General features: G+C 38.9%; 2 protein-coding genes and 3 long non-coding RNA genes across 5 annotated transcripts in view; 1 reads left to right on the forward strand and 4 right to left on the reverse strand.

Annotated features, from left to right (window-relative positions):
- Window positions 1-22,870, reverse strand: part of LOC145452595 (uncharacterized) — a 140,677-nt gene that overhangs the window by 18,869 nt on the left and 98,938 nt on the right. The window lies entirely within an intron of this gene.
- LOC145452575 (uncharacterized) overlaps window positions 1-22,870 on the reverse strand; it is a 43,527-nt gene that overhangs the window by 3,011 nt on the left and 17,646 nt on the right. Inside the window, exons 5-12 of the mRNA XM_080330758.1 lie at window positions 18,375-18,537; window positions 18,179-18,320; window positions 17,562-17,720; window positions 16,993-17,033; window positions 16,800-16,928; window positions 4,252-4,436; window positions 1,137-1,391; window positions 528-706 (exon numbers count right to left, since the gene is read on the reverse strand). Coding sequence (XP_080186884.1) covers window positions 528-706; window positions 1,137-1,391; window positions 4,252-4,436; window positions 16,800-16,928; window positions 16,993-17,033; window positions 17,562-17,720; window positions 18,179-18,320; window positions 18,375-18,537 — 1,253 coding nt within the window. The remainder of the gene's footprint in view (window positions 1-527; window positions 707-1,136; window positions 1,392-4,251; window positions 4,437-16,799; window positions 16,929-16,992; window positions 17,034-17,561; window positions 17,721-18,178; window positions 18,321-18,374; window positions 18,538-22,870) is intronic.
- LOC145452622 (uncharacterized) lies at window positions 1,559-2,618 on the forward strand. Its single transcript, XR_013919448.1, has 2 exons — window positions 1,559-1,872; window positions 2,430-2,618. It is a non-coding gene; the product is annotated as an uncharacterized LOC145452622 (long non-coding RNA).
- LOC145452620 (uncharacterized) lies at window positions 2,558-4,241 on the reverse strand. The gene is made up of 2 exons (XR_013919445.1): window positions 3,592-4,241; window positions 2,558-2,810 (listed from the first exon to the last, which is right to left on the reverse strand). It is a non-coding gene; the product is annotated as an uncharacterized LOC145452620 (long non-coding RNA).
- On the reverse strand, window positions 8,028-12,646 carry LOC145452621 (uncharacterized). Its single transcript, XR_013919446.1, has 2 exons — window positions 9,279-12,646; window positions 8,028-8,592 (listed from the first exon to the last, which is right to left on the reverse strand). It is a non-coding gene; the product is annotated as an uncharacterized LOC145452621 (long non-coding RNA).

Here is a 22,870-nt window from a genome sequence, read left to right on the forward strand (position 1 = left end):
AACTTCGATCCCGACTCCAGTCAGCATTTTTTCCACGACTCCGACTCCAGCCACTTTCACGACCGGGACTCAGACTCCAAGGCGTGCTAAAAAGAGACTCCGACTCCGTTAAGCAAAAAATTGCCAAATTCTGGCTACGACTCCACAGACTCCGAATGCACAGCACAAAGTACCCTTTGCTACTGTTGCGGTTTAGGGATGCTCACCCAAAATGGTGTCCACCGCAATCGAAACCGTGTAATCAATTACATCTGAAAACACCTCTTCTATAGATAATCTTCTTTTCCCGCCTTTCGAACGAACACATATTTAACATTTTATCAGGAGTCCTATAGTTGTCTTAACGTTATCACGACACATGTAGGACGAGACGTACCACGGTATTCATGGACTTGTATTGTACCGAATAGGACTGTAACGATTGCTGAACCGAAGATATGAGAAAATTAAGTAGGCTGATGCAGTATAATCTTGTTGTGAGCTTCTTATTGTTGCGGTTAACAATTTTATATGTACAGGTCACATACCCTTCTTCGATGAACGTGTACGTCAATGTCGAACCGCCAGGGGAGGTAATAGAATTGGCCGTGCATTGTTCAGTAAAGAAAACAAGTCCAGTTTGTCCCTGGCCAACGGCACCAAGAGAAAAGTACATTCGTTCATTCGCGGTAACTTGTAGTGGATAATCCGCTGGAGCGACTACAGTCTGTTGGAATTAACAGTAAATTGTCATAATTTGGAACAATGTGTGATTATGAATTTGATATTGTCATATTACAGCATAATAGGTGCCTGCCATTGTGGAAGATCTCGTATTGTTACAGTTTATTACTGAATATAAGGTAGCTTTTTTCTTAGGGCATTTGATTGCCCATGCTTTATCTAGTATCCACCAAGTATCCATTTGTCGTACGCAACACCAGACCTTTGGCATCAATAATAATGTAACATGTGCCCCTAGTAACTGTGCTGTCACAAATAAAGGTGTTGATTTATTGTTGAAACATGTTACACCTGAAGGGAAACATAGGCCTATACTTGGCAAAAATGGAAACTTTGTTTTGGTGACTAGTTTTGAGCAAGCCCAGACGCTGTTTTATTTGAAACGTTGATGCAAATCATAATCGCTGTCTTACCGAGAAGTTTTCCGAGTAGTAAAATTCAAAATAGAAAGAATATTCGCCCATCCCGTCAATCGTAATGTCAATTGGAAAGAACTTCGAATCCAGCGGTAGTTCGGGGATGAACGATGCGTTCACTGTGCTAGATGTCAGCATCGAACACGTGACTGGGAATTGTTTCCATTCTCCACGAGTTATGATCGAGGAGACTCGTTCTTCTTCGTGCCAAATCCACATATGGACGTGGTAGCGCAGCACGTAGGAATTCGACTAAAATTCGAGATGCGGAGTAAAGCCTACTTAAATAAGCGTACAACACCATAGATAGACATATTTTACGGTTCATTGTCTATTGACTTATAATTTTTCATTTTATCGCAAGCTTGTGGTGTTTTGAATTTTTGAAGTTTTTAATAAAGTAACTTGAGCTTAAAGGTCAACTGCATCTTATAAACAACTTCGCCTAATCATGTTCAGAATTTTTTTTCATACCGAAATTGCCGACTTTCCGTATTTCAAACTAATCGGAAATTGCCGTAATTTGGACTGAAAGTCCCAATATTGGTATGTTTACAGAAAAAGCGAAATGTTCATTGTGACGTCATGTAGTTGACATCTCTTCTGGCCGCTGCGGATGTGTGCTATAGGGCTGTTGCTTTTTCAGTAGCAGGGCGGTTATATTAGTTAGTTATCGCGGAGGTTTCGCTTGTAATGGATTCACCAAGTGAGTGCGATTACTCAGATGACGAATGTAAGTATGCATTTTGCCCTTGCTTACGAAAGTAATGTTTAAACTGAACAGTGAACACGTATCAAGTGTTGATGAGCTCAATTCCGTATCAGTGGAACTCCTTACTGCTCCGAAAACGAGTGGTCGTCTGAGTATGATTATTGATGAATAACCTAAGGAGGTTAGTAATATATAGTATGATCACTGATCAGCCTAGCTTGTTCAGCTGAAGCCGCTTGTCTATACCAAATGAAATACACCGGTATATGTAATTTGGTGGAGTACCCTACCTCTTTTCAGTTATTAATCTTGGTATTATCAATTACAGGATAGAGGATGGAGGTTATTGCCAACTTATGCAAACTATTAGTGGGAGAGCAACTAACGAATTATTAGTGCATCACAGCATTACCAGGATTTCAATCAGAGAGATATCTCACTATAGATATCATCAGGAATATTGTCATATAATTATACCATCTAGTTCGATGCATGAGCGAATGAGTCTCATTCACATGAAACGTTGAGTCGGGTGCCAAGTAATTACCCGTCAGTAACACAACAATTATGCTTTTCAGGAAGCTGAGAAAAACTGTGTACGGAAGTTTTGTTTGCTGGCCATTGGGATTCTGCAACACAAACGAACGAGAAATCCTGTCTGTACATCCGATCAAAATTCACATCTAGTATTTTCAAAGGATTTCAATTTTGCAATGCTTCGCGAAGGAATAATTGTATTGAAAATAATAAATGCAACAACCAATCCATCAACAGTACTACTGTGTCAGGGAGAGAAATATAGTTTTGTGTCCAACAATAGCTTCTTTTGTCCAGCAATGGCTTCAACTAATTTTCACGATGCCGCTAGTTGAATGAGGAAGCCATCGCAATTGACTTGGTCGACTCCGCCGTATCTGGTCTTGCTTGAATACATGCGTCGACTTCTTCATTGCAGGAATCTAAAGCAGGTGTAAAAACATTGCAGAATTTGTCGAATCAAAGGCAGTATACCAAATGCTGTTCCGAAGTATCATAAAAATGAAGGATTTCCAACTGCATCCTACCCAACTTTTGGACTGTTATGGTGATAGTGATACGTTTTAATCTTTTACTGAGCTGTCGATATCTTGAGAGATTTAGTAACTGATATCTGACAGTCTTCATTCAGTAACTTAAGTAACTAATTTGATTATATGACTACACATGTACACAAACAGAAGTTTCTTTTCAAAAGTAAGAGCAACTCTTCCAATAAAATGAGCTCTGCGACATAACCATTATAGATCATGAAGTCAGCAGGTTACAGACTCCTATTAACTAATGCCTTTATACATCTTTTTTCTTGATTGATTTTTAAGTGGCTTCATTTCAGACTACGTACACTTCTATTCAAAGTTTTTCAAGGCATACTTATTTCAGTTATTTGCCTATATACAGTCCATCCTCAAGATTACCGGACCACGACTGATCTATCGATCTCGCTTCCCATGACATGCCACCCTAGTTCTTCCATAGACTACTCCTTGTTGCTTAGACATCTTCCTGACTTTTCATTGTATCGCATTTTTTGTGGTGTATTGAACTGATAAAATTGCTTATAAACCAATGATGATGATGATTGCACATGCACATGAGTGTAAACAATAACTACTTTGATGACTACCGTACCACAGTCAATACTACTATAAACGGTTAGTTACACTCTTACAATACCAGCTAACACAGTACATTTTCACTAACCGATTTTGGACACTTTGCATAGCTTTAGAAGTGCGATCCTCTGCCATTACCACAATTTCACTGGTGCGTGAAAATAAAGTATGAACGGCACTACTGCAGTACGTCGGCACTAAGTGTGAGAGTTTCCGTGGTCAGCAGTCAACTTTATTGCGCCTTTCGTATCTCGGATACGTCATTGAAAATGTCTCTACCTTTGGTTGTCTATTAAGTCCGCACTTTTGGTCGCGGCGTCCGGTCACCTGACGGTATACGGATGAATTTTGGCAGCGATGTAAAGACATTGTAGGCACGGCAGATTGCGTATTGGAGCAACCATACGCGACATAACATCTGACTCTATGAATCACCTCCTTCACAGCCTTCATGATCTCACTCAATGACTCAAATCCACAGCAAATCTATGCAACGAATCCCACCTAACAGCCTACAGGAATAACAAGAATTTTTGTTGTGTCAACTACTTGACGTCATTTCACGGCTGGATGATTTCGGGTCCGTTTTTCGGAATTTCGATTTGTAATTTAAATTACTTGAAAACTATCACGTATTTTTCCTTTTCATTATTTTTTTCTTATTCCTAACCACATAATCTACGAAATAAGCAAAAGTCTTTTCCGACATGCAGTTGACCTTTAACAACTGCTAATGCAATCATCATACCCATTCGGTCACGCCACATTGCTCTCTCGTGAAGCGCAAAACATGATTCGGTCCGTTGAGAGTAGACTGACAGCTTGCTTGTGAAAAATATTCCTCGTTCGTTCCGACCACAACAGTCCTATTTGAAGCGCACGAAGGCAGAGATATTTGCATTTCGGTACCATCACACGTGATGTCAGTCGGCGCTACAAACGATCGTAGATTAGCAATACAGATACTCGTAAACACAGGGGTTCTTTACCCTTCTTACCGCACACCCGTAAACTTTTTTGGGTGCATGGTTGCGTGAGCCACGCGAACCACGAACTTAGGGGTGCATGCTTATGACTAAAATGGGTTATCTATATTACTTTCATCTTGTCCTAATCACGGCCATATTGCTTTGCACTCTTAGTTGATATCTAGAACGCTTGGTGATGACCTGATGACTACAGAAAGTCTCCCCTTTCGCCTATGGTTGTATTTAAAACAAACGGTGTTTCAAAACACTTTGTTTAAAACATGTTTTAAACGGTGTTTTGAACAAATGCCTTTTAAAATAAAATTGTGTTCTTTTTAGCTTTTAAAATTATGCCATTATTGTGTAAATACTTTCCAAAAATATGTTGTATGAGCCTACGAAAAATTACCACCCGATAAAGCCGATGTATATCGATATGGGATGGTTGGAACCGTCAAAATAGTCGGTTCAACAGCAATAGTACAGATATTTCGTCGAAGGAGCTATATTTACCTTATATTTTCAATTGTCATTGTCAATTCACTATGACGTTACAATGGAATATTCATGACGACATGGTTTAAAAAAATCAATAAAAAAGGCATTGTTCTACACATGTTTGCTTTGAATTGCTTTTTGTTTTAAACGCAACCCTACTTTCGCCTAATTTCCTAAAGTAGATAGAAAACTGCTTCTAGCAATGTAAATGTAAAGTAGAAAGAAACCTACTTTTACTAAACTGTTGCATACTTTTAAATTATATATGTAGAAGTAGAAAGAAAACTACTTTTACTAAACAATTTAACACACAACACTGGATACTGTAAAGTAGAGCGAAAACAATTCTTTTATTAACCTAGTAAATATACTACAAGGCCACATCTGGAAACATGCTAGCAGAGGTGGTTAGTAACGGAGTACTTCTACTTTTTTTAGTACTCAAGTAGATTTGGTAAATAACTTTGTAAAATAGATATCAATTTTATTAATCTGTCGAACACTTTACTCCAAATGTTCTAAAGTAGAAAAAACTACTTTTTCCAAAGTATTAAAGACTTTACACTATGGATTTTGTAAAATGAATACTAATCTTATCTAACTATCGAGCACTTTTACGCTGAATTTTGTAAATTAGATAGAAAAATACTCTTTGCCAGTGTACCAAAGACTTTTACACTCTGGATTTTGTACAGTATGCACTTTTGTACTTTTACAGTATGGATTTTGTATAGTATATACTAATTTTACAAATGAGCCGAACACTTTTCCGCTGAATTTTGAAAAGTGGATATAAAACTACTATTGTCGAATGTACTAAAGGCTTTTCCAACACAGATTTTGTGCGGTATATACTAATTTTTCAAAACAGGCGATCACTTTTACATCCATTTTTTTAGAGTAGATAGAAAACTACTTTTCCAATGTAACGAAGACATTTACACTCTCGATTGTGTATAGTGTATACTAATTTTACTAAAATGCATCGGATTTTATAGAGTAGAAAGAAACTGCTTTTTCAAATGTATTACAGACTTTTGACAGTACGGATTTCGTAAAATGAATGCTAAACTTATTTGACTATCGAGCACTTTTGCTCTGTAATGATTTTGACGTTGTTCCATACCGATTTGTGAGATAGTAGGCTACACTCAATTTCGTAAAGTAGATAGAAAACTGCTTCTACTAAACTCTTACACTTCTATTAAACTTCTACACTGAATCTTGTAAAGTAGATAGAAAAATAAAACTATTAACATAAGGTAAGCACGAAGTACGCTAATTTCGAATTCCTACAAATACCACAAACTGTGCTAACCTTCAGAGTTGATAAGTAAAGAAGTACTCGTACTTCTTCAGATAAAGACTTTTGCACATAAAATTCGGTATTGCTCTGTGATGATTTTGATGCTGTTCCATACCAATTTGGAATGTAGTGGACTTAATTCGTTAAATAGGTAGAAAACTACTCATATTAAACACTTACACTTCTACTTAACTTCTACACCCATGAGTCGAAATATTGTCAAGTAAATCATGTTTTCGACATAAGAAAAGCGTGAAGTGTGCAAATTTCGATGTTGTGCAAATACCACAAACTTTGCTTGCTTTCAGAGTTGATAACTAAATGCATAACAGAATTTACGCAGAAGTCGGTACTACGAAAATTTTGTCAAGTAGATCTTTTCTGGTGCACTAAAGAATTTTTCACTTTGGATTTTGTACAGTATATACTCATTTCACGAAACCGCATTGGATATTATAAAGTAGAAAGGAGCTACTTTTTTTCAAATGCATTGAAGACTTTTCACACTTTGGATTTTATAAAATTAATGCTAAACTTATTAAACTGTCGAACACTTCTACGCTGAATGTTGTACAGTAGATAGAAAATTACTATTCTCGAATGTATACTAAAGACTTTTACACTATGGATTTTGTAAAATGAATACTAATCTTATAAAGCCCTCGAAGTCTTTACGGCGTAATTTGTAAAGTATATAGAAAACTACACCATTGCGATGTAGCCTACTAAAGACTCTTATACTCTGGATTTTGTACAGTATATACTAATTTTACGAAACCGAATCGGATTCTATAGAGTAGAAAGAAACTACTTTTTCATATGTATTACCGACTTTTTACACTATGGATTTTGTAAAATGAATGCTAAACTTAACAAACTGTCGAACACTTCTACGCTAAATTTTGTAAAGTAGATAGAAAACTACTCTTTTCGAATGTACTACAGACTTTTAGAAATCTTAGCACATTTCGCCTATATTATGACGTGAGTGACTAATCAACATTTTTTTTCTGTTATAAGTTTGAAATGTTTTATTTTCTGATCAATGCTGATCGTAAATTGACAGTTTCCTATATTTGTTTAGCTCCAATATCTTGACCTCAGCTACCATCAGCTGGATGAAAAATGTACGACCTCGCTGACTGCCTTACTTTGTAAAGACAAAGCGGTTACTTTTATCATGAAAGAGTGTGACCTTACACCCGAGGTAATTCGCGCCTTTGAAAGTTTTGCTTCTATCGAGGTACTCACTCGTTTCCATAGTTTTGTGTGTCATTTTGAAATATATTACTGGATTTGTAGGTCGAAAACCTTGATCTGAATTACAATACGGATATGGAACCGGCATGTTTGAAAGAAGTCGGATGCTCTGTAAGAATGCATAACACGAAAAAAGTTCGACTTTCAACTTGCGAATTGGATGAAGACTCATTAATCTCGTTGAATAATGGTGTCGGAATTCATGAGGTGATCATTTGAACTAGATCTGTTCTGTTTTCAAACTGAAATAATCAATCACAGTGTAATGCTTATCGAGTTTTTGTCATATTCAAGCATGACATTTCATTGATCGATAGAATTTTTATCATCATTTCCATCATCTGCCACATGAAATTGGCGCTGCCACATTGTGCTAAAGAATTTGAATCTAGAACGCCCTTAAACCCACGCGGTATAGAGGAGTATATTGAAATTGTCAGCAATACCTTCAACAACTACAAAATTCCTCCACTCACAACCGACAACTACAACTGCCATTTTGAAAAATTTATTGAGGAACTGCGGGCAGCCCTCGACACATCTTTCCCAATTAGGAAAGTCAACCGCAATGCAAGGCGCTTGAAATCGAAACCCTGGATTGGTCATGACATACTAGTTGCGATCAAAACAAGGGATTGGATGCATAAGTACTACTATCTGCAAGGCACCATCGAAGGCAAAAAAGTGTACAAAAAATATGCAAACCAAGTGACGCATATGAAAGAAAATGCCAAAAAAGCATACTTCCAAAAAAGATTCGAAGAGTGCTCCAAAGATCCCAAGAACACATGGAAAACCATTGGAGAAATTATCAACCTAACTAAAGGTAATGCTCCCAAGAGTACTGATGACATCCAGCTACTCGAGAATGGCAGCGTCATCAAAGACCAGCTTGCAGTAGCAGAAAAGTTCAATCAGTATTTTTGCAACATTGGTCCGGATCTTGCAGCTTCAATACCAAACTCATCCGATGACTTTCTCTCGTACTTGAGTCCTGGCCCTCAGAAATCCATTTTTCTTGAGCCGACAAGTAAAGAAGAAATTGCGATCGTATCATCTGAAATGAAAAGTAACAAAGCAGTAGGACCCGATCTCATCCCAACTCACTTTCTGAAGCTAGTCTTTAATATTATTGGTGATGTTATATGCATTTTCTTTAATGAGTCGATACGTCTAGGCATTTTCCCAGATGCACTGAAAACTGCCAGAGTAATGCCAGTGTTTAAGAAAGGCTGTAAAAAGCTAATTTCTAACTACCGACCAATATCTGTTTTGCCAAATCTTGCCACGGTTTTTGAGAAACTGATTGACTGCCGACTTAAGAACTTTTTTGAATTGAATGCAGTACTGTCTCCGACTCAGCATGGATTCAGATCCAACCACAACACCAACCATGCAATACTATCAATTGTAACGGACTATTACAAAACCATCAAGCAAAAAGAAAGTGGCTGCAGCATTTTTATCGATCTCCGCAAAGCTTTCGACACAGTTAACCACAGAATCTTAAGATACAAGCTAGAACACTATGGGATCAGGGGTATTGCAGCAACTCTACTTGAAAGCTACCTGGCAAACCGCAAACAATTTGTTAAACTGGGGACATTAAGAACGACTACCAGAGACATAACTTGTGGAGTGCCACAAGGCTCAGTCCTTGGACCGACTTTTTTCCTCATTTATATTAACGACATTGTTAATGCATCTTTATTCCGCACAACGCTATTTGCTGATGATACTCACCTCTTCATAACCTCCAACACTTTCGATGACTTACATGCATCTGTGAATAGGGAACTCCCAAAAGTGTCGAGATGGCTACAAGCAAACAAACTAAGTTTGAATGCAGATAAGACCGAGATGCTCGTTTTAAATAATGCCAGTCATAATTTCACTGTGAACATCAATCATAAACAAATCTCAATATGTGACTCAGCAAAATATCTCGGCGTCACCATTGATTCGAAATTGTCTTGGAAGCAGCATATTGAATGTACAATATCAAAACTAGCTCGGTGTGTGGGAATAATGACCCGTCTCCAATCTCTGGTTTCCAGATCAGTACTACGAACCATCTACTTCTCTCTTTTCCACTCGCATCTGCAGTATGGAATCGTAGTATGGGGAAATGCATGTACAACATTTTTGTGCAGAATTCGAACCCTGCAAAACCGTGCGATACGGCTGATCTCATCTGTACCTTTACGTACCAATTTATCGCCTTACTACCGTAAGCATCGAATTTTGCGAGTTGATGAACTGTATCGCTTCGAAGTATCAAAAGTTGTTCACAAATATTTTTCCAATAGTCTGCCTCCTGTGTTTGATGACTTTTTCATACCTGCTAAACATGTCCATTCCCATTACACGAGATCTTCGTCTAAAGCAGTGGTTCTCAACCGGGGGTCCGCGGACCCCTAGGGGTCCGCGAAGCAATTTCAGGGGGTCCGCGAGACCTCTAAATTTTTACAATGGTTGATAACCTAATTTTTATTTTATTTATTTAATTTGAGAATGCATGAGGCAGTTTCGCACCACAACTGCTAAAACCGCATGACTCATATCATCATAATAATCGTCTGACATGGACTATAGTAGTGTGGAAACTCATTTTTATTGCCAGTTTTCCAATAACCTGCTGATACAAACATATTGCTGTTTGGCGACGTTTTGTTGGGGTTTGTGGAAAATTATTATATGGAGATAGTAACGTCAATCAGGGTGACTTTATAATGTCTGCGAAACCTTCTCGTTTTGAAGTTGTCAGTCTCATCAAAGTAGTGAACAGTCGTTTGAAATAAAAATTTCCGGAGTATTTCCATAATTTGTCCCAATGCAGGGAATAGCTTCTTGGAGGTAGAGAACTTTAATATACAACTGAATGGTATATTCATATTGAAATGAACCCGAATATTTTCGGCTGACACTCATCGTCATAAATCGGACAATGATATATACCTGCTCTTAAAGCTCGGCTATCAGATTTGGCGCATTCTTATTGCGGATGCCCTATCGACAAGGCTGATTTTTTGATGAACAAGAAGTGTTTCGTTGCTATCAAAGCATTACGCTCCAACCCTGAAATTCATATCACCAGTTATATTGGTATGTAGCCTTCCTTGTCTTGTTGATGTTCAATTGTTCATGGTCGAAAATTTTGTTCGTAAATATATATATGATAACCCGAACAGAACAAGTCGTTTCATGACAGTCTTTCTCTGGTTGGAAAACTTGGATCCATTCCTTGGAGCATAAAATTTGTCAATACTTGTAGATTAGGATTTCGCTTTGACGGTAGAAACTCTCTGCGGGCCGATCAAAATGACGTCGCCGGCCGAATCCGGCCCGCGGTCCGTATGTTGCCCGTCCCTGCGCTAGATGCTGGACGTGATATGTTCATAAAATATGTGTTTCTTCATTTTGGGGCCATAAATGTTGCGATCACACCAAAAGTATCGTCGGAAGCGTTATGCGTTAATATTGCATTAGCCTCCATCTATCTTTGCGGAAATGGTTTTCCGAACTCCTCGTTCTTATCAAAACGAAGACGCGGATTTCCAAGACACGACCACGTACTTCAAGAAATACAGCAGCAAAAGTAGCTTTGAAATAATAAAAGTCCACCAATTTCTAAATAAATAGTATGATGTTACCTTCAAGAAAAATCATTATTTTGCTGTTTATCACAAGCCTACAGTTCATATTTGCACAAAACAGATGAAGGTTGCACCATAATAGAGCTAAAATTGAACTAAAACTTGAGGGGGTCCGCGAAGGTCCGTGACGGTCAAAAGGGGTCCGCGAAGCCAAAAAGGTTGAGAACCACTGGTCTAAAGGAAACGTCTACTTACCCCAACCCAATAGCAACCTAACTAAGAGATCTATCGACTACTCGGGACCTATCATCTGGAATGCATTACCATCACATATCCGTGAATTGCCTTATAATAGATTCAAAAAAGCCCTACTTGATCACCTCTTGTGGTTACACTAACACTGTTGCCCTACCTCGCCCAGACATTGCTTCATTGATCATTTGCTACCATTGTTTAATTTTTTTTCTATTTTCCTTTCCTAACTAAACATTTCTTACAGCCAGACTGTTCTGAGTCAAGTGTACCTGTTTGATGCTGGTGTGATCAGACTAGATGACCTTCATGGTCTTATCGATCATTCCTATCTAATACCGAATACTGTGCACGCATATTTTCTGTACCACCATCACTGCCGTTTGTTATGTATTTTGGTTCGATGAAAAAATAAAGACTCTCTCTCTCTCTCTCTCTCATCAATAAAGTGTTTCTGATCACGTCTGACTATAAAAACTATCACTGCTTCTAAGCAAGAGGTTTTCTCAATCGCTCATTCGTTTAATGCTAGTTTAGATGGTTTCTTCAATAACCTTTCCAGCTTCGTTATTTTCTTCAGTGTTGCACCAGTTTTGCTATTAGGAGTAGAAATCGCAAAAATTGCTCAACTGTTGATAAATAATATTATGACTAATCTATCACAGCCGTCGGGTCGTTTGCAGTCTCGTAAAATATTTGAACATCACACCATGTTTTAGATGCATTCGCTGGATTTAAGTAGAAATCCTGGCATTTCATCCTGCTACAAAATAGTAACTTAAGTCCTGTGCAATTCCCGTGTGGAAGAATTTAATCTGAGCAATTGTAAGATGTTTTCCATGCAAAACAGGAATCTGAGCCAAGAGATGGGAGAGCGTGCGCTACAGTAAGATCTTTCTGCTCAATCATAGATCCCGATGTAGCTATGTAGTTCGTTACTGTAATTTTAAATTGATCTTAATCGCCTGTTATTCAATGAACAGCTAAAGGCAATCGACCTCAGTGATAGCGATAGAACAAGAATTGACCAGGAATACGTGACTTCCATTCAGAGTTTCGTGATATATAAACCTGAATGCCGCAATTAATAAAATTAGCATTTATGTTACAAAAAACCTTCGTGTGAAGGTAGTTTTCTATCTATTCTACAAAATCCATAGTGTAAAACTTTAGTACATTGGAAAAGTAGTTCTTCTATCTACTTTGCAATATTCAGAGTAAAGCTACGAGCAGTATAAGAGTAACAGTTTAAAAGGAGTTTTCTACCTACCTTACGAAATTCGGTGTGGAAGTGTAAGTCAGCTTACAGTCGTCTAGATATAGCCTTTCTGGTATATTATATGTCAAGAATTGTATAACATTTTATGTGGGTGCTCCGCCTTCGGTTCTCCGCGGGTGCTCTTCACTGAGTGTTCGTGGTGGGCGACAAGTTTACTTTGAAAAAATTGAAGTGTTTAAATCAGGTCGGTCGCCTACATATTGTTGCATGGAATAACGGAATAGGACCTTGGTTGTATTTTGTTGGTTTTAGGAAGTGAGGTAGCCTAATGATTAATATCAAAAACATGATTTACTTAACTACATCTCGACTCATGGGGATGAATAATTTTTAAAAACTCAAATATAGTGTATCGGAACTTCATGAATTTTTCGATTAGTTTCACTTTTCATTATACTTCTCAAGATGTAGTGTAGAAGTTTAGTAGAAATGTAAGAGTTTAATAGAAGTCGTTATCTAGCTACTTTACGAAATTAAGTGTGCTATCTTCCAAATCTGTATGGAACAACATCAAAATCATTACAGAGCAGAACCGTTTTACTCTATAAAATCCGAAGCGGTGTAGTAAAATTAGTATATACTGTACAAAATCCAGAGAGTAAAAGTCTTTAGTGCATCGGAAAAGAGTAGTTTTCTATCTACTTTACAAAATTCACCGTAACGACTTCGACGGTTCAAAAAGTTCAGCATTCATTTTACAAAATCCATAGTATTGAATAGTATATTTATGTTGAAATGAATCCGAATATTTTCGGCTGACACTCGTCCGGAGTAATCGTCAGCAACTAGTAGAGAATAAGAAAGAACATTGTATACCAACAATCGTATCACAAAATATGACGTCACCAACATGAAACTACGAATAAGAGACCAGAAGAGAGAGAGTAGAAGTTTAAGAGTTTAGTAGAAGCCGTTTCTATCTACTTAACGAAATTGAGTGTAGCCCACTATCTCACAAATCGGTATGGAACAACGTCAAAATCATTACAGAGCAAAAGTGTTCGATAGTCTAATAAGTTTAGCATTCATTTTACAGAATCCATAGTGTCAAAAGTCTGTAATACATTTGAAAAAGTAGTTTCTTTCTACTCCATAGAATCCGATGCAGTTTCGTAAAATTAGTATATACTGTAGAAAATTTAGATTTTAAAAAGTCTTTAGTACATCGGAAAAGAGTAGTTTTCTATCTACTTTACAAAATTAGCTGTAAAGACTTCGACGGTTTAATAAGATTAGTATTCATTTTACAAAATCCATAGTGTAAAGTCTTTAATACTTTGGAAAAAGTAGTTATTTCTACTTTAGAAAATTTGGAGTAAAGTGTTCGACGGATTAATAAAATTGATAACTATTTTACAAATTTATTTACCAAATCTACTTGAGTACTATGAAAAGTAGAAGTACTCCGTTACTAACCACCTCTGCTTGCAGGTGTCCAGATGTAGCCTTGTAGTATGTTTGCTAGATTAGTAAAAGAATAGTTTTCGCTCTACTTTACAGTATCCAGTGTTGTGTGGTAAGTTGTTTAGTGAAAGTAGTTTCTTTCTACTTCTAAATATATAATCTAAAAGTATACAGCAGTTTACTAAAAGTAGTTTTTTTCTACTTTACATCTCTACCCTGTAATATGTTTAGAGTTTACTAGAAGTAGTTTTCTATCTACTTTAGGAAATTAAGTCTAAAAGGGTTCAGCGATTCAATAAAATTGAACATGCTACTTTTGAAAATGGGAAATGCCAGAGCTCGACTAACTTTTTACGTAGTCTGAAATCGCTACTTCTATACATTAATTCAAAGTACTTGTCAGACATTGCTGAGTGCCTGCTATCTATTTATTTCGCGGGTAACGAATTGCATGAAGCGAAAGTGTTTGTAGTATAATTATAGCCCTGAGGATCGCGCGCCTGTGGCTAGCTCGTTCAATTGTTTTCGTCTCTGGATTCGCGTATATGGAACTAATCTGTTTACGACTTTGAAATCGCGTCCATGCGACTAATTTGTTCCCATAGCTCCGAACTTCAGAATCGCTTGCCTGCGTCTAATGAGAATAAGTCGTAAAATGTGGAGACTTTTGAAACCGTATCTACGATCTCTCTACGCTCAGAGTGTAAAAGTCTTCTGTACATCGGAAAAGAGTAGTTTGCTATCTACTTTACAAAATTATCCGTAAAGTGTTCGACAGTTTAATAAAATTTGCATTCATTTTACAAAATCCATATTGTAAAAATCTTTACGAATGGCGTATTTGCGACTAGTCTATTTTCATTGTTGTAACCTTAGGAATCGCGTATATGAGACTAATTTGTGTGTGTCGTTATATCTATTGGTTTCGCGTACATGCGACTAATTTGTCTCTATCGTTACAACGTTAGGATCAAGAAATTTAATAGAGGTGTAAAAGTTTAGTAGAATTAGTTCCTATCTACTTTACGAAAGTAAGTGTACTATCTCCCAAATCGGCATAGAACAACATCAAAATCATCACAGAGCAATACCGACTTTTGCGTAAATTCTGTTATGCGTTTGACTACGTTACTAGGGATTAATATTATCAAGTCGCATTTAAGTAATTAATTAGTGATGATGCATTTATTCATGCGATGCCGCAGTCTTCGTGATCATGCATAGTCAGAAATACACAAAAAAATCATACAAATTTGCTTACGCGAAATTTACGCAGAATCTCAATGTTACCAACGTCCTCATTTTTCGAAAGTGTACTCATTAATATTATCAAGTCGCATTAGTCCGAAATACACATAATAGAATATTGAGGAAATCATGATGATGTGGCAATGGGCGTCATAGAGGTTTGGTAATTGGGACAACGTGTGATGATGTGTCATTGGGCGTCATATAGGTGTGGCAGATGACGTGACAATGATGCGGCAATGGGCGTCGTACAGGTGTGACAGATGATGTAGCAATGGGCGTCATCTTGGTGTGGCATTGACGTGGCAATAAACGAAAGAGATTGTGACGTCACCAAGGTTCGCAATTCAAAAGGATAACCCCAATACTTGTGTATCTATTATAGACGCTTTCCCATGCTATTTTCATTTAGTTTTCACTCGTCTTTCCCTTCCCTTTCTCGTCCTATCAGACATCGCACACTATCACTTCATTAGAGTACAGATGAGGTGGGAAGTTCAAATATGTACTGTTGTACACCGCACAGTTATACTTTGTCCAGTTCTGCGCCGCATAAACTTAAGTTGTTTATTTGCCGACCATTCCTATTTCACTGCACTTGGTGATTTTGCTGTGGGCGCATCACCACTTCACTGCAATGTCGTCTCGATGAGCGTGCGTCTCTTGGTGCTGTAGGCCAGTGTTGAGGTGAATCGAGTCAGACTTGAGTTAACTTTTACATATGACTTGACTTGACTCGAGTCACTTTGCAAAATATACTTGACTGGATTCGAGTCACTTTGCTAAATTTACTTGACTTGACTCGGGACACCATCAGTCACTTTGCTAAATTTACTTGACTTGACTCGGGACACCATCAGTCACTTTGCAAAATTTTCTTCACTTGCCTTGATGTGGCGTCTCGAAAATATGGATGTGTACGTGGATTGTATATTGAGTCATATCATTTTTTTTCGATTTTCTGAGGTTTCATATTCTATCCATCTACTTGTTGGACAGTTATCGCCATGGCCTAGTGAGCCATAGAATGCCTTGTTGAAGGTGCGATTAACACAATATTCGTCACTCGATTTATAATTATTAGTGAATCAGTCTGTACTTAAATCATCTTGAAAAATGCAATGGCTCGAATCATACCTTGAACTTCAAAAACTCGACATGACTTTGAGACTTGACTCGTGACTTGACTTGACTCGAATCATCTTCAAAGATCGCGTGACGTTAATTTACTCGAGTCAAAATGTGTGACTTGATCCCTCTTATTTTGTCGGCCTATACTTCGGATGTTCTGACACCATCAGTCATGGTTTCAAGGCTTTTACGGTGGAAAGAAAGTAACGAAGATACGATTCTCTTTGATAAATCTAACTTTTGGTGAAATGGGGCGAATAATTTTGTTTCTAGAAGAAATTGTTTGTGACTATTCGTCTCGAATTTTTATTCTGACTGGAATACTCGAATTACTGTGTCCAGCCCTATACTTACGAGCACATGTTCTCATGTTTTCCATAAGATCATAACATCCAAATGAGCAGTCGCATGTCCGCGCTCCACCTTGTGGTAAGCAAACGTCATTGCACCCGCCGTTGTCAATTTCACACGGACTCGATATACCTTGAACAATCCGATCATGATAGTGTTAGGTTGGGAAACGGAAGGTACACATTACTAAACTCACTCGCTACCTTCACCGTGAAGCAAACTTGGTTGCCCGATTTTCTAAAATTCGAACAAGATAATAGCAATCAAACTCAGTATTGTTCGATCAAACAACAGTATTAAACTATATGCTGTTTGGTATAGATAAGGTCAGTGACGAAGTTGCCTACGTCTACTTTGTGGGAATACTCAAGTAGGATTTGCTCACCTTCACTACTTACTCAAGTCCTCGCTGTACGCGACTTGTACGTCTACTTTACAGTTTTATAGGCAAAATTTGGCAAAACGTACTTCCATTCTTGCGTACTTGGAAATCACAACTTGTACTTGACTAGAAAGTTACGACGTTACGTCTGTCACTAGTCGAGTACCAACGACGTCTAATTTGACGACATCTGGTTTGATTAAGGGTCATCGCACAGGAAAACGTCCTGCCGTATACCTCCAAATCAGTTGAAACATATTGGTATTGTTTTGCTATTAGTGTCTAGCTGATAATAATTATTGTAGAATCGTTGTAAATCATCATCATCGATATCAGTGTATTGACGACAGGCTTGAAACTAACCAACCAACCGACCAATTTACCCGAGAGAGTCCAGAGCATAATAACAGAGGATGTGCTGCCCTGCCTGACTGGGGTCGGGATTCCACGTGATGTTTGATGCGTATGACCGGGTGGTGTTCATGTAGATCGGTACCGATACTTCCACGCCAACGGGACCCAAAACTACGAATTGGATAATTCTGAACAAGATAAGAAATTCCAGCTACTGCATGATCCAGCTTTATGTTGCATCAGTCTGAAATAACTAATACCGAAAGTTAGGTTGATTGTGGCAGTGCAAAATATAGTGTAGCACAATTTGCTAGACCATTATTTTTGCAAAACGGTGATCCTTCAATTAACGCTAATCTTTCCACTGATGTTAAATATCACAACACCGCAAATTTACAACGTAAAGTGTATTTTCACAAAAAGGTAGTTTATTACATTCACTTTTCATATCGGACGATCCCACCCTCGATAGACCTTGATTTTTTTATATCACAAGCAGTGTAGATAATTATTCATGCCTATTTATTCGCTTAACGGGTGCTACTTATAGTAAGATATATGGATCTTTTCTGCATTTAGACGGAATCAAACATACCGTGTATTCCAAATAACAGATAATTGAACATTGATATTATTTTGCACATACGTTGCGTCAGCGTCGCTTGGAAATGCGTGGATAATGTCATTAAAGGTGCCCTTGTCATCGGACACGGTCATGGTTTCTCCATCTTGTATTGTTTCATCCGGATAAGTCGGCGAATCATTACACGCTGTTGTTGTTGAGTTGACTGAAGAATTGAGTATGGTGAATCACTGATATCTGTAGACGGAGTGTTACTTACTGTCGACGAGGAATTGCAACGGTACTTGACTCAAGTAGTCTGTCGGCTCAACAGTTCTGGCCCCATTCACTGTGATTGTATTCGATGGATGGTCTTCCAACATCAGAGCCACAGGGATGAGATACGTTCCACCGGCTCCGTCGTAATGGATTTGGCACGTACTCTGAAGTGAAAAAATGATTGCTTGCTCAATGCTCACGTTACCGGTGTGGCAGGGCCAGGACCATTCGGCGCCGGACATTTCGGAATAGGACGTCATATTTATTTTTGTCCACGATGTTTTTGCGACAAAAAGACACCAACTCATGATATACATACACACGAGCTGTGTACCATAGTTGCATACCATAGGTGCATGATACGCATATGCCGCTGGACAAGGAGGGTACAGATATAGCCTTGTAAGGCTTTCTAAGTCATGTACCACACTTCCATACTACCCCGGAGCGCCAGACGGGTAAGCAGTGGCGGCTCGTGACAATATCGGGTGGTGGGGCAAGGGCTGCAAGCGACTTTTTTAGCAACATGACGTCACAATTGCGTTTTCCAGCGTAAAAAAGTAACTTTATGATGGTCACATGAATATCCCGACAACAGTGATTTTTAACGTAGGTGCCGCGAGAGGTTGTCCGGTGAGCCGTGACTTGAAGTGTGGTAACAAATGTTTTTTTCATTTTTTTTTATTCAAATGAATATTTTACAAAGTGTACGCGAACTAAGAATCATCCCTGTGCCACGAATCAATCATCAGGGGATCCTCAGTAGCATGCGTTGTGATTTCGTGGTATAGATTAGGCAAGCGCCGAATAAGACTACCTACACATACACATACTAACTATACCTACAAAGAGCATTCGCATGACAATTTGTGGCCTTTTAATTGTACCATGCTCGACAATTCTGTAAAGTGTCGCAGCGCCTCCGACCCAATTTGTATGGTAGGATTCGCGCCCCGAAAGTGAGGCAAATCGATTGGCCCTAGTTTTCCTAAGCCCGTCAGAAACTGTTTGGCACACGATCCTGGTGTGTTACGACCAGGTAATAGGCAACCAAAGCGGTGGCACCCATAAACGTAAAACATTAAAAAACCAGCTGTTATCCATTGAAGATGAATTACGAGTCTGCCTACCATCATTTCAAGCATGAATCCAGGCATTGTATTAATTGAAATGCGAGCACATATCACATTAAACAATTTCATGAATAAAGTATTTTATGTTGATGAATTATTTTTCTCTTCTCTTTTCCATGGCCAGATAACAAAATATACCTGTAAATTAGCTGTTAGTGTGCCTCGAGTAAAAAAGGATGGAAACCACTCATTTTTCTATAGCTATAGACATGGTTGAGTTACCTGATGGGCTCACTTTATAAAAATTATTCGGAAAGAACATAATGTACAGTCGTCCGCCCACCCGCATACTTTATTGTCTGTATAAGTATTGTGAGCAACGTGATTTATTAGTACCAGAATGTTCAATACCTAGTTTATTGAAATCTCGAATACCCAGAATTACATCGTTGTGAATCGAGAGCACAGCCAACGTATTTAGCCTATCTTGACCCATCCTGTTTCTGAGAAAGGTCTTGATGCGTTTCAATTGCACCATGCTCGGCAATTCTGTAAACGTTGCAGCGCCTCCGACCCGATTTGTATGGTAGGATTCGCGTCCCGAAAGCGAGGCAAATCGATTGGCCCTAGTTTGTCTAAGCCAGTCCAAAAGTGTTTCGTGCACGATCTTGGTGTGTTACGACCAGGTGATAGCAATCCAAAACGGTGGCAGCTATAAGCGTGAAACAATAAAAAGTCAGCTGTTATCCATTGAAGACACGATTCATGTTCGCACTTGACCTGACTAATAATCTGCAGAAACAATTGACTAGAACCCGAGAGATTGCGTAAGCGTAACTGGGAAGGTCAACGAGTTCGGACACATACGCAATTGTTATCTCGTAGATTGAGCCTGTCATATTGAATCCAAAACATCATTTTGAATGGCCTTTGAAGAACTAAGAATAGCATCCTCGGAAATTCAGTCTCGCAAGTAGGAGATTTTGACATTTTGACATCTCGGTATGCAGGGCCGTAACAGCACTTCGTCAGGCCCCCCAAAAAACTTTGGTCTTGGGCCCCCCCGCATAGGGTTATAGGCCGAACTTCTGGGGGATTCGCCCCCCAGACCCCCTCCGGCGATACACTGTTTACCGCTATTTATCATCTTCATCGGAAGTTTGTTTACTGGACCAGCTTTTGTCGCCGAAGCGCGCTAAGCGCGGAAAATTTCTAGAACTCATGATTGAATTGGTCAGTATGATTGGGAATTGCATATATATTGTTATCAATTTTTATCTTCTCTCTTCTCACGTAATCAGATTTGCCGGTAGAGCTGAGTGAGGTGTGTTGGAAAAGGTAGGACCTCTCAATAATAATAAAACATCTTCGGGCGTATACCCGTTGGCAGGAATGAAACAGTAACTCGTCAGGCCCCCAAAAACGTGGGTCTTGGGCTGCCATGGGGTGTAAAATGACCCGCCATCACGTTGTTCGCGTTTGTCACGAAATCATCTCTACTGTTATGTGAGGCAGCGCGAAGCGCTAAAATTTTCGATGATTTATGATAAAATCGGCCAATCAGATCGGCGATTGCATATATAATATGCTATCAATTTATTGTCCTCTCTACTCACGTAATTAGATTTACCGGTAGAGCTCAGTGAAGTGTTTTGAAAACGGAAGGGCCCGTAAATAATAATTAAACATCTTCGGGTGTGCGGACCGGTTGATATGACTTCGTTACATGATGTTATTTCGTGACTTCCAATCTGCTATGTCAAAAAAATAGAATCGCCGAAACGTAGGCTTCTAAACTAAGAGACGTACACGATTTCAAATTGGTATGTCTTCACCGGCATAAAATTTTTCCCAGCGGAATGGTATTTGTCTTGTGAGGTTCAGATTGCAAAGACAGGAACATTCGGCGCCAGTCATTTAGGCGCCTATGGACAATTAAACCTATATGTATTTTGTATATATAACGAAGTCTTCGGTCAGCATACAGGCATAGACCTTTTCGGCCAAAGTTATCTCGCTGCCGATCGTTCTGGCACACTTCTTGGAGTCGCATGTTGTATGGCCTAAAACTTGATTGTATGTCTTGGTGGGTCGTGACGCGGTAATGGCGCAATACCCAATAATAAAGATAAATGGATACTGGAATTCGCGCGCAGCGCGAAAAAATTTTGAAAAAACACTCTATGATTTATGCTAATTCACAAAATAATTTTGGGCCCCCTTCGAGCTCGCCCCCCCCAATTGGGGGGTTTGGGGTGCGGCAGTTACGGTGCTGTCGGTATGGAACATCGTCAAAATCAATGGAGACCAATACTGGCTTTTGAGTAAAATCTGTTTGTTATACATGACGGATCAGCGCACACTGAACTTCGGAAACGAAATTACTACCTTAATCTTTAAGTAGCAACCCTGAAACTTAGAGCATTGTTAAACGCCATCATCATGACATAACATACCAAGTTTCAAGAATTATCATGGTGCGAAACACCGTCAAAATCGACCTATACCAGCAGAGGTCGACTCAACGCATATGACGGTAGCCGAGCTCGGATAAAGTTACGATTGTTACATCACACCTTAGGGGCAACTAGGCAAAGTTGCCCCACTTGCTCGGTAATTTTATGAATAGGAGAGAGTAAATCACCGTTTCTTTAGTGTGTGCGGCTTTGAGAGAACAGACAGTTTAAGCTTGTTATGAGGGCTACCGGGGCATGCCCTGGCTAGGCATTCACAAAGCGAAAATTCGATTTCCGAAGAGACGTCGCTATATATGGGCATTTACAAGCGAAAGCAAAAGAAGAATGCGATTTTCTCTGTGATTTCGGTATATATTGATTTCTGTGCGTCTCTAAATGGTAAATAATTGTTATTGAACAGAATTTTAGGTGGGGCAATGCCCCAGTTGCCCTATAGGACGAGCCGCCACTGCGGGTAAGCCAGAGATATCAGTTTTACTGATCCGGTCTTTGGTCTAACCCGGATGGGGATTGAACCCACCACATGCCAATGAAGAAGCCGAGCGTTGAACTAATACGCTATCTTGTCGGTTTGTCGGCACAGCAATGGCAGTCAATATGCGGTGTTTATGATGGGCAAATGTTTTATACGGCCGGTCTGGTACGTCAAAGACCTTCTGGCGGTGTCACATGTTGGCCGAAACTTGATATATCCCGGTATATACTCGCGCCGAAACGGCCAGCGACGAATATTCAATAAACCGTGTACGGCGTCACATTTTTATGCGAATAGCCTATCGTTCCTTTGTAGATTCATACAACAGCTTTGCTAGGTTTTTCAATAAGAAATATTTTGTTTAATAAGGCGAAATGTTGCCTAATTAACTTGTCTTGAAGACCGCAATTTCTTGCAGTTCAACTTCGTATTGCTCGCTGTATCACCTCAACTGCACGAAAGAAAATTTAAG

The sequence above is a fragment of the Botryllus schlosseri genome, chromosome 12 (assembly GCF_051294905.1).
Source record: "Botryllus schlosseri isolate E-star chromosome 12, Bs_hap1, whole genome shotgun sequence".
NCBI lineage: Eukaryota > Metazoa > Chordata > Ascidiacea > Stolidobranchia > Styelidae > Botryllus > Botryllus schlosseri.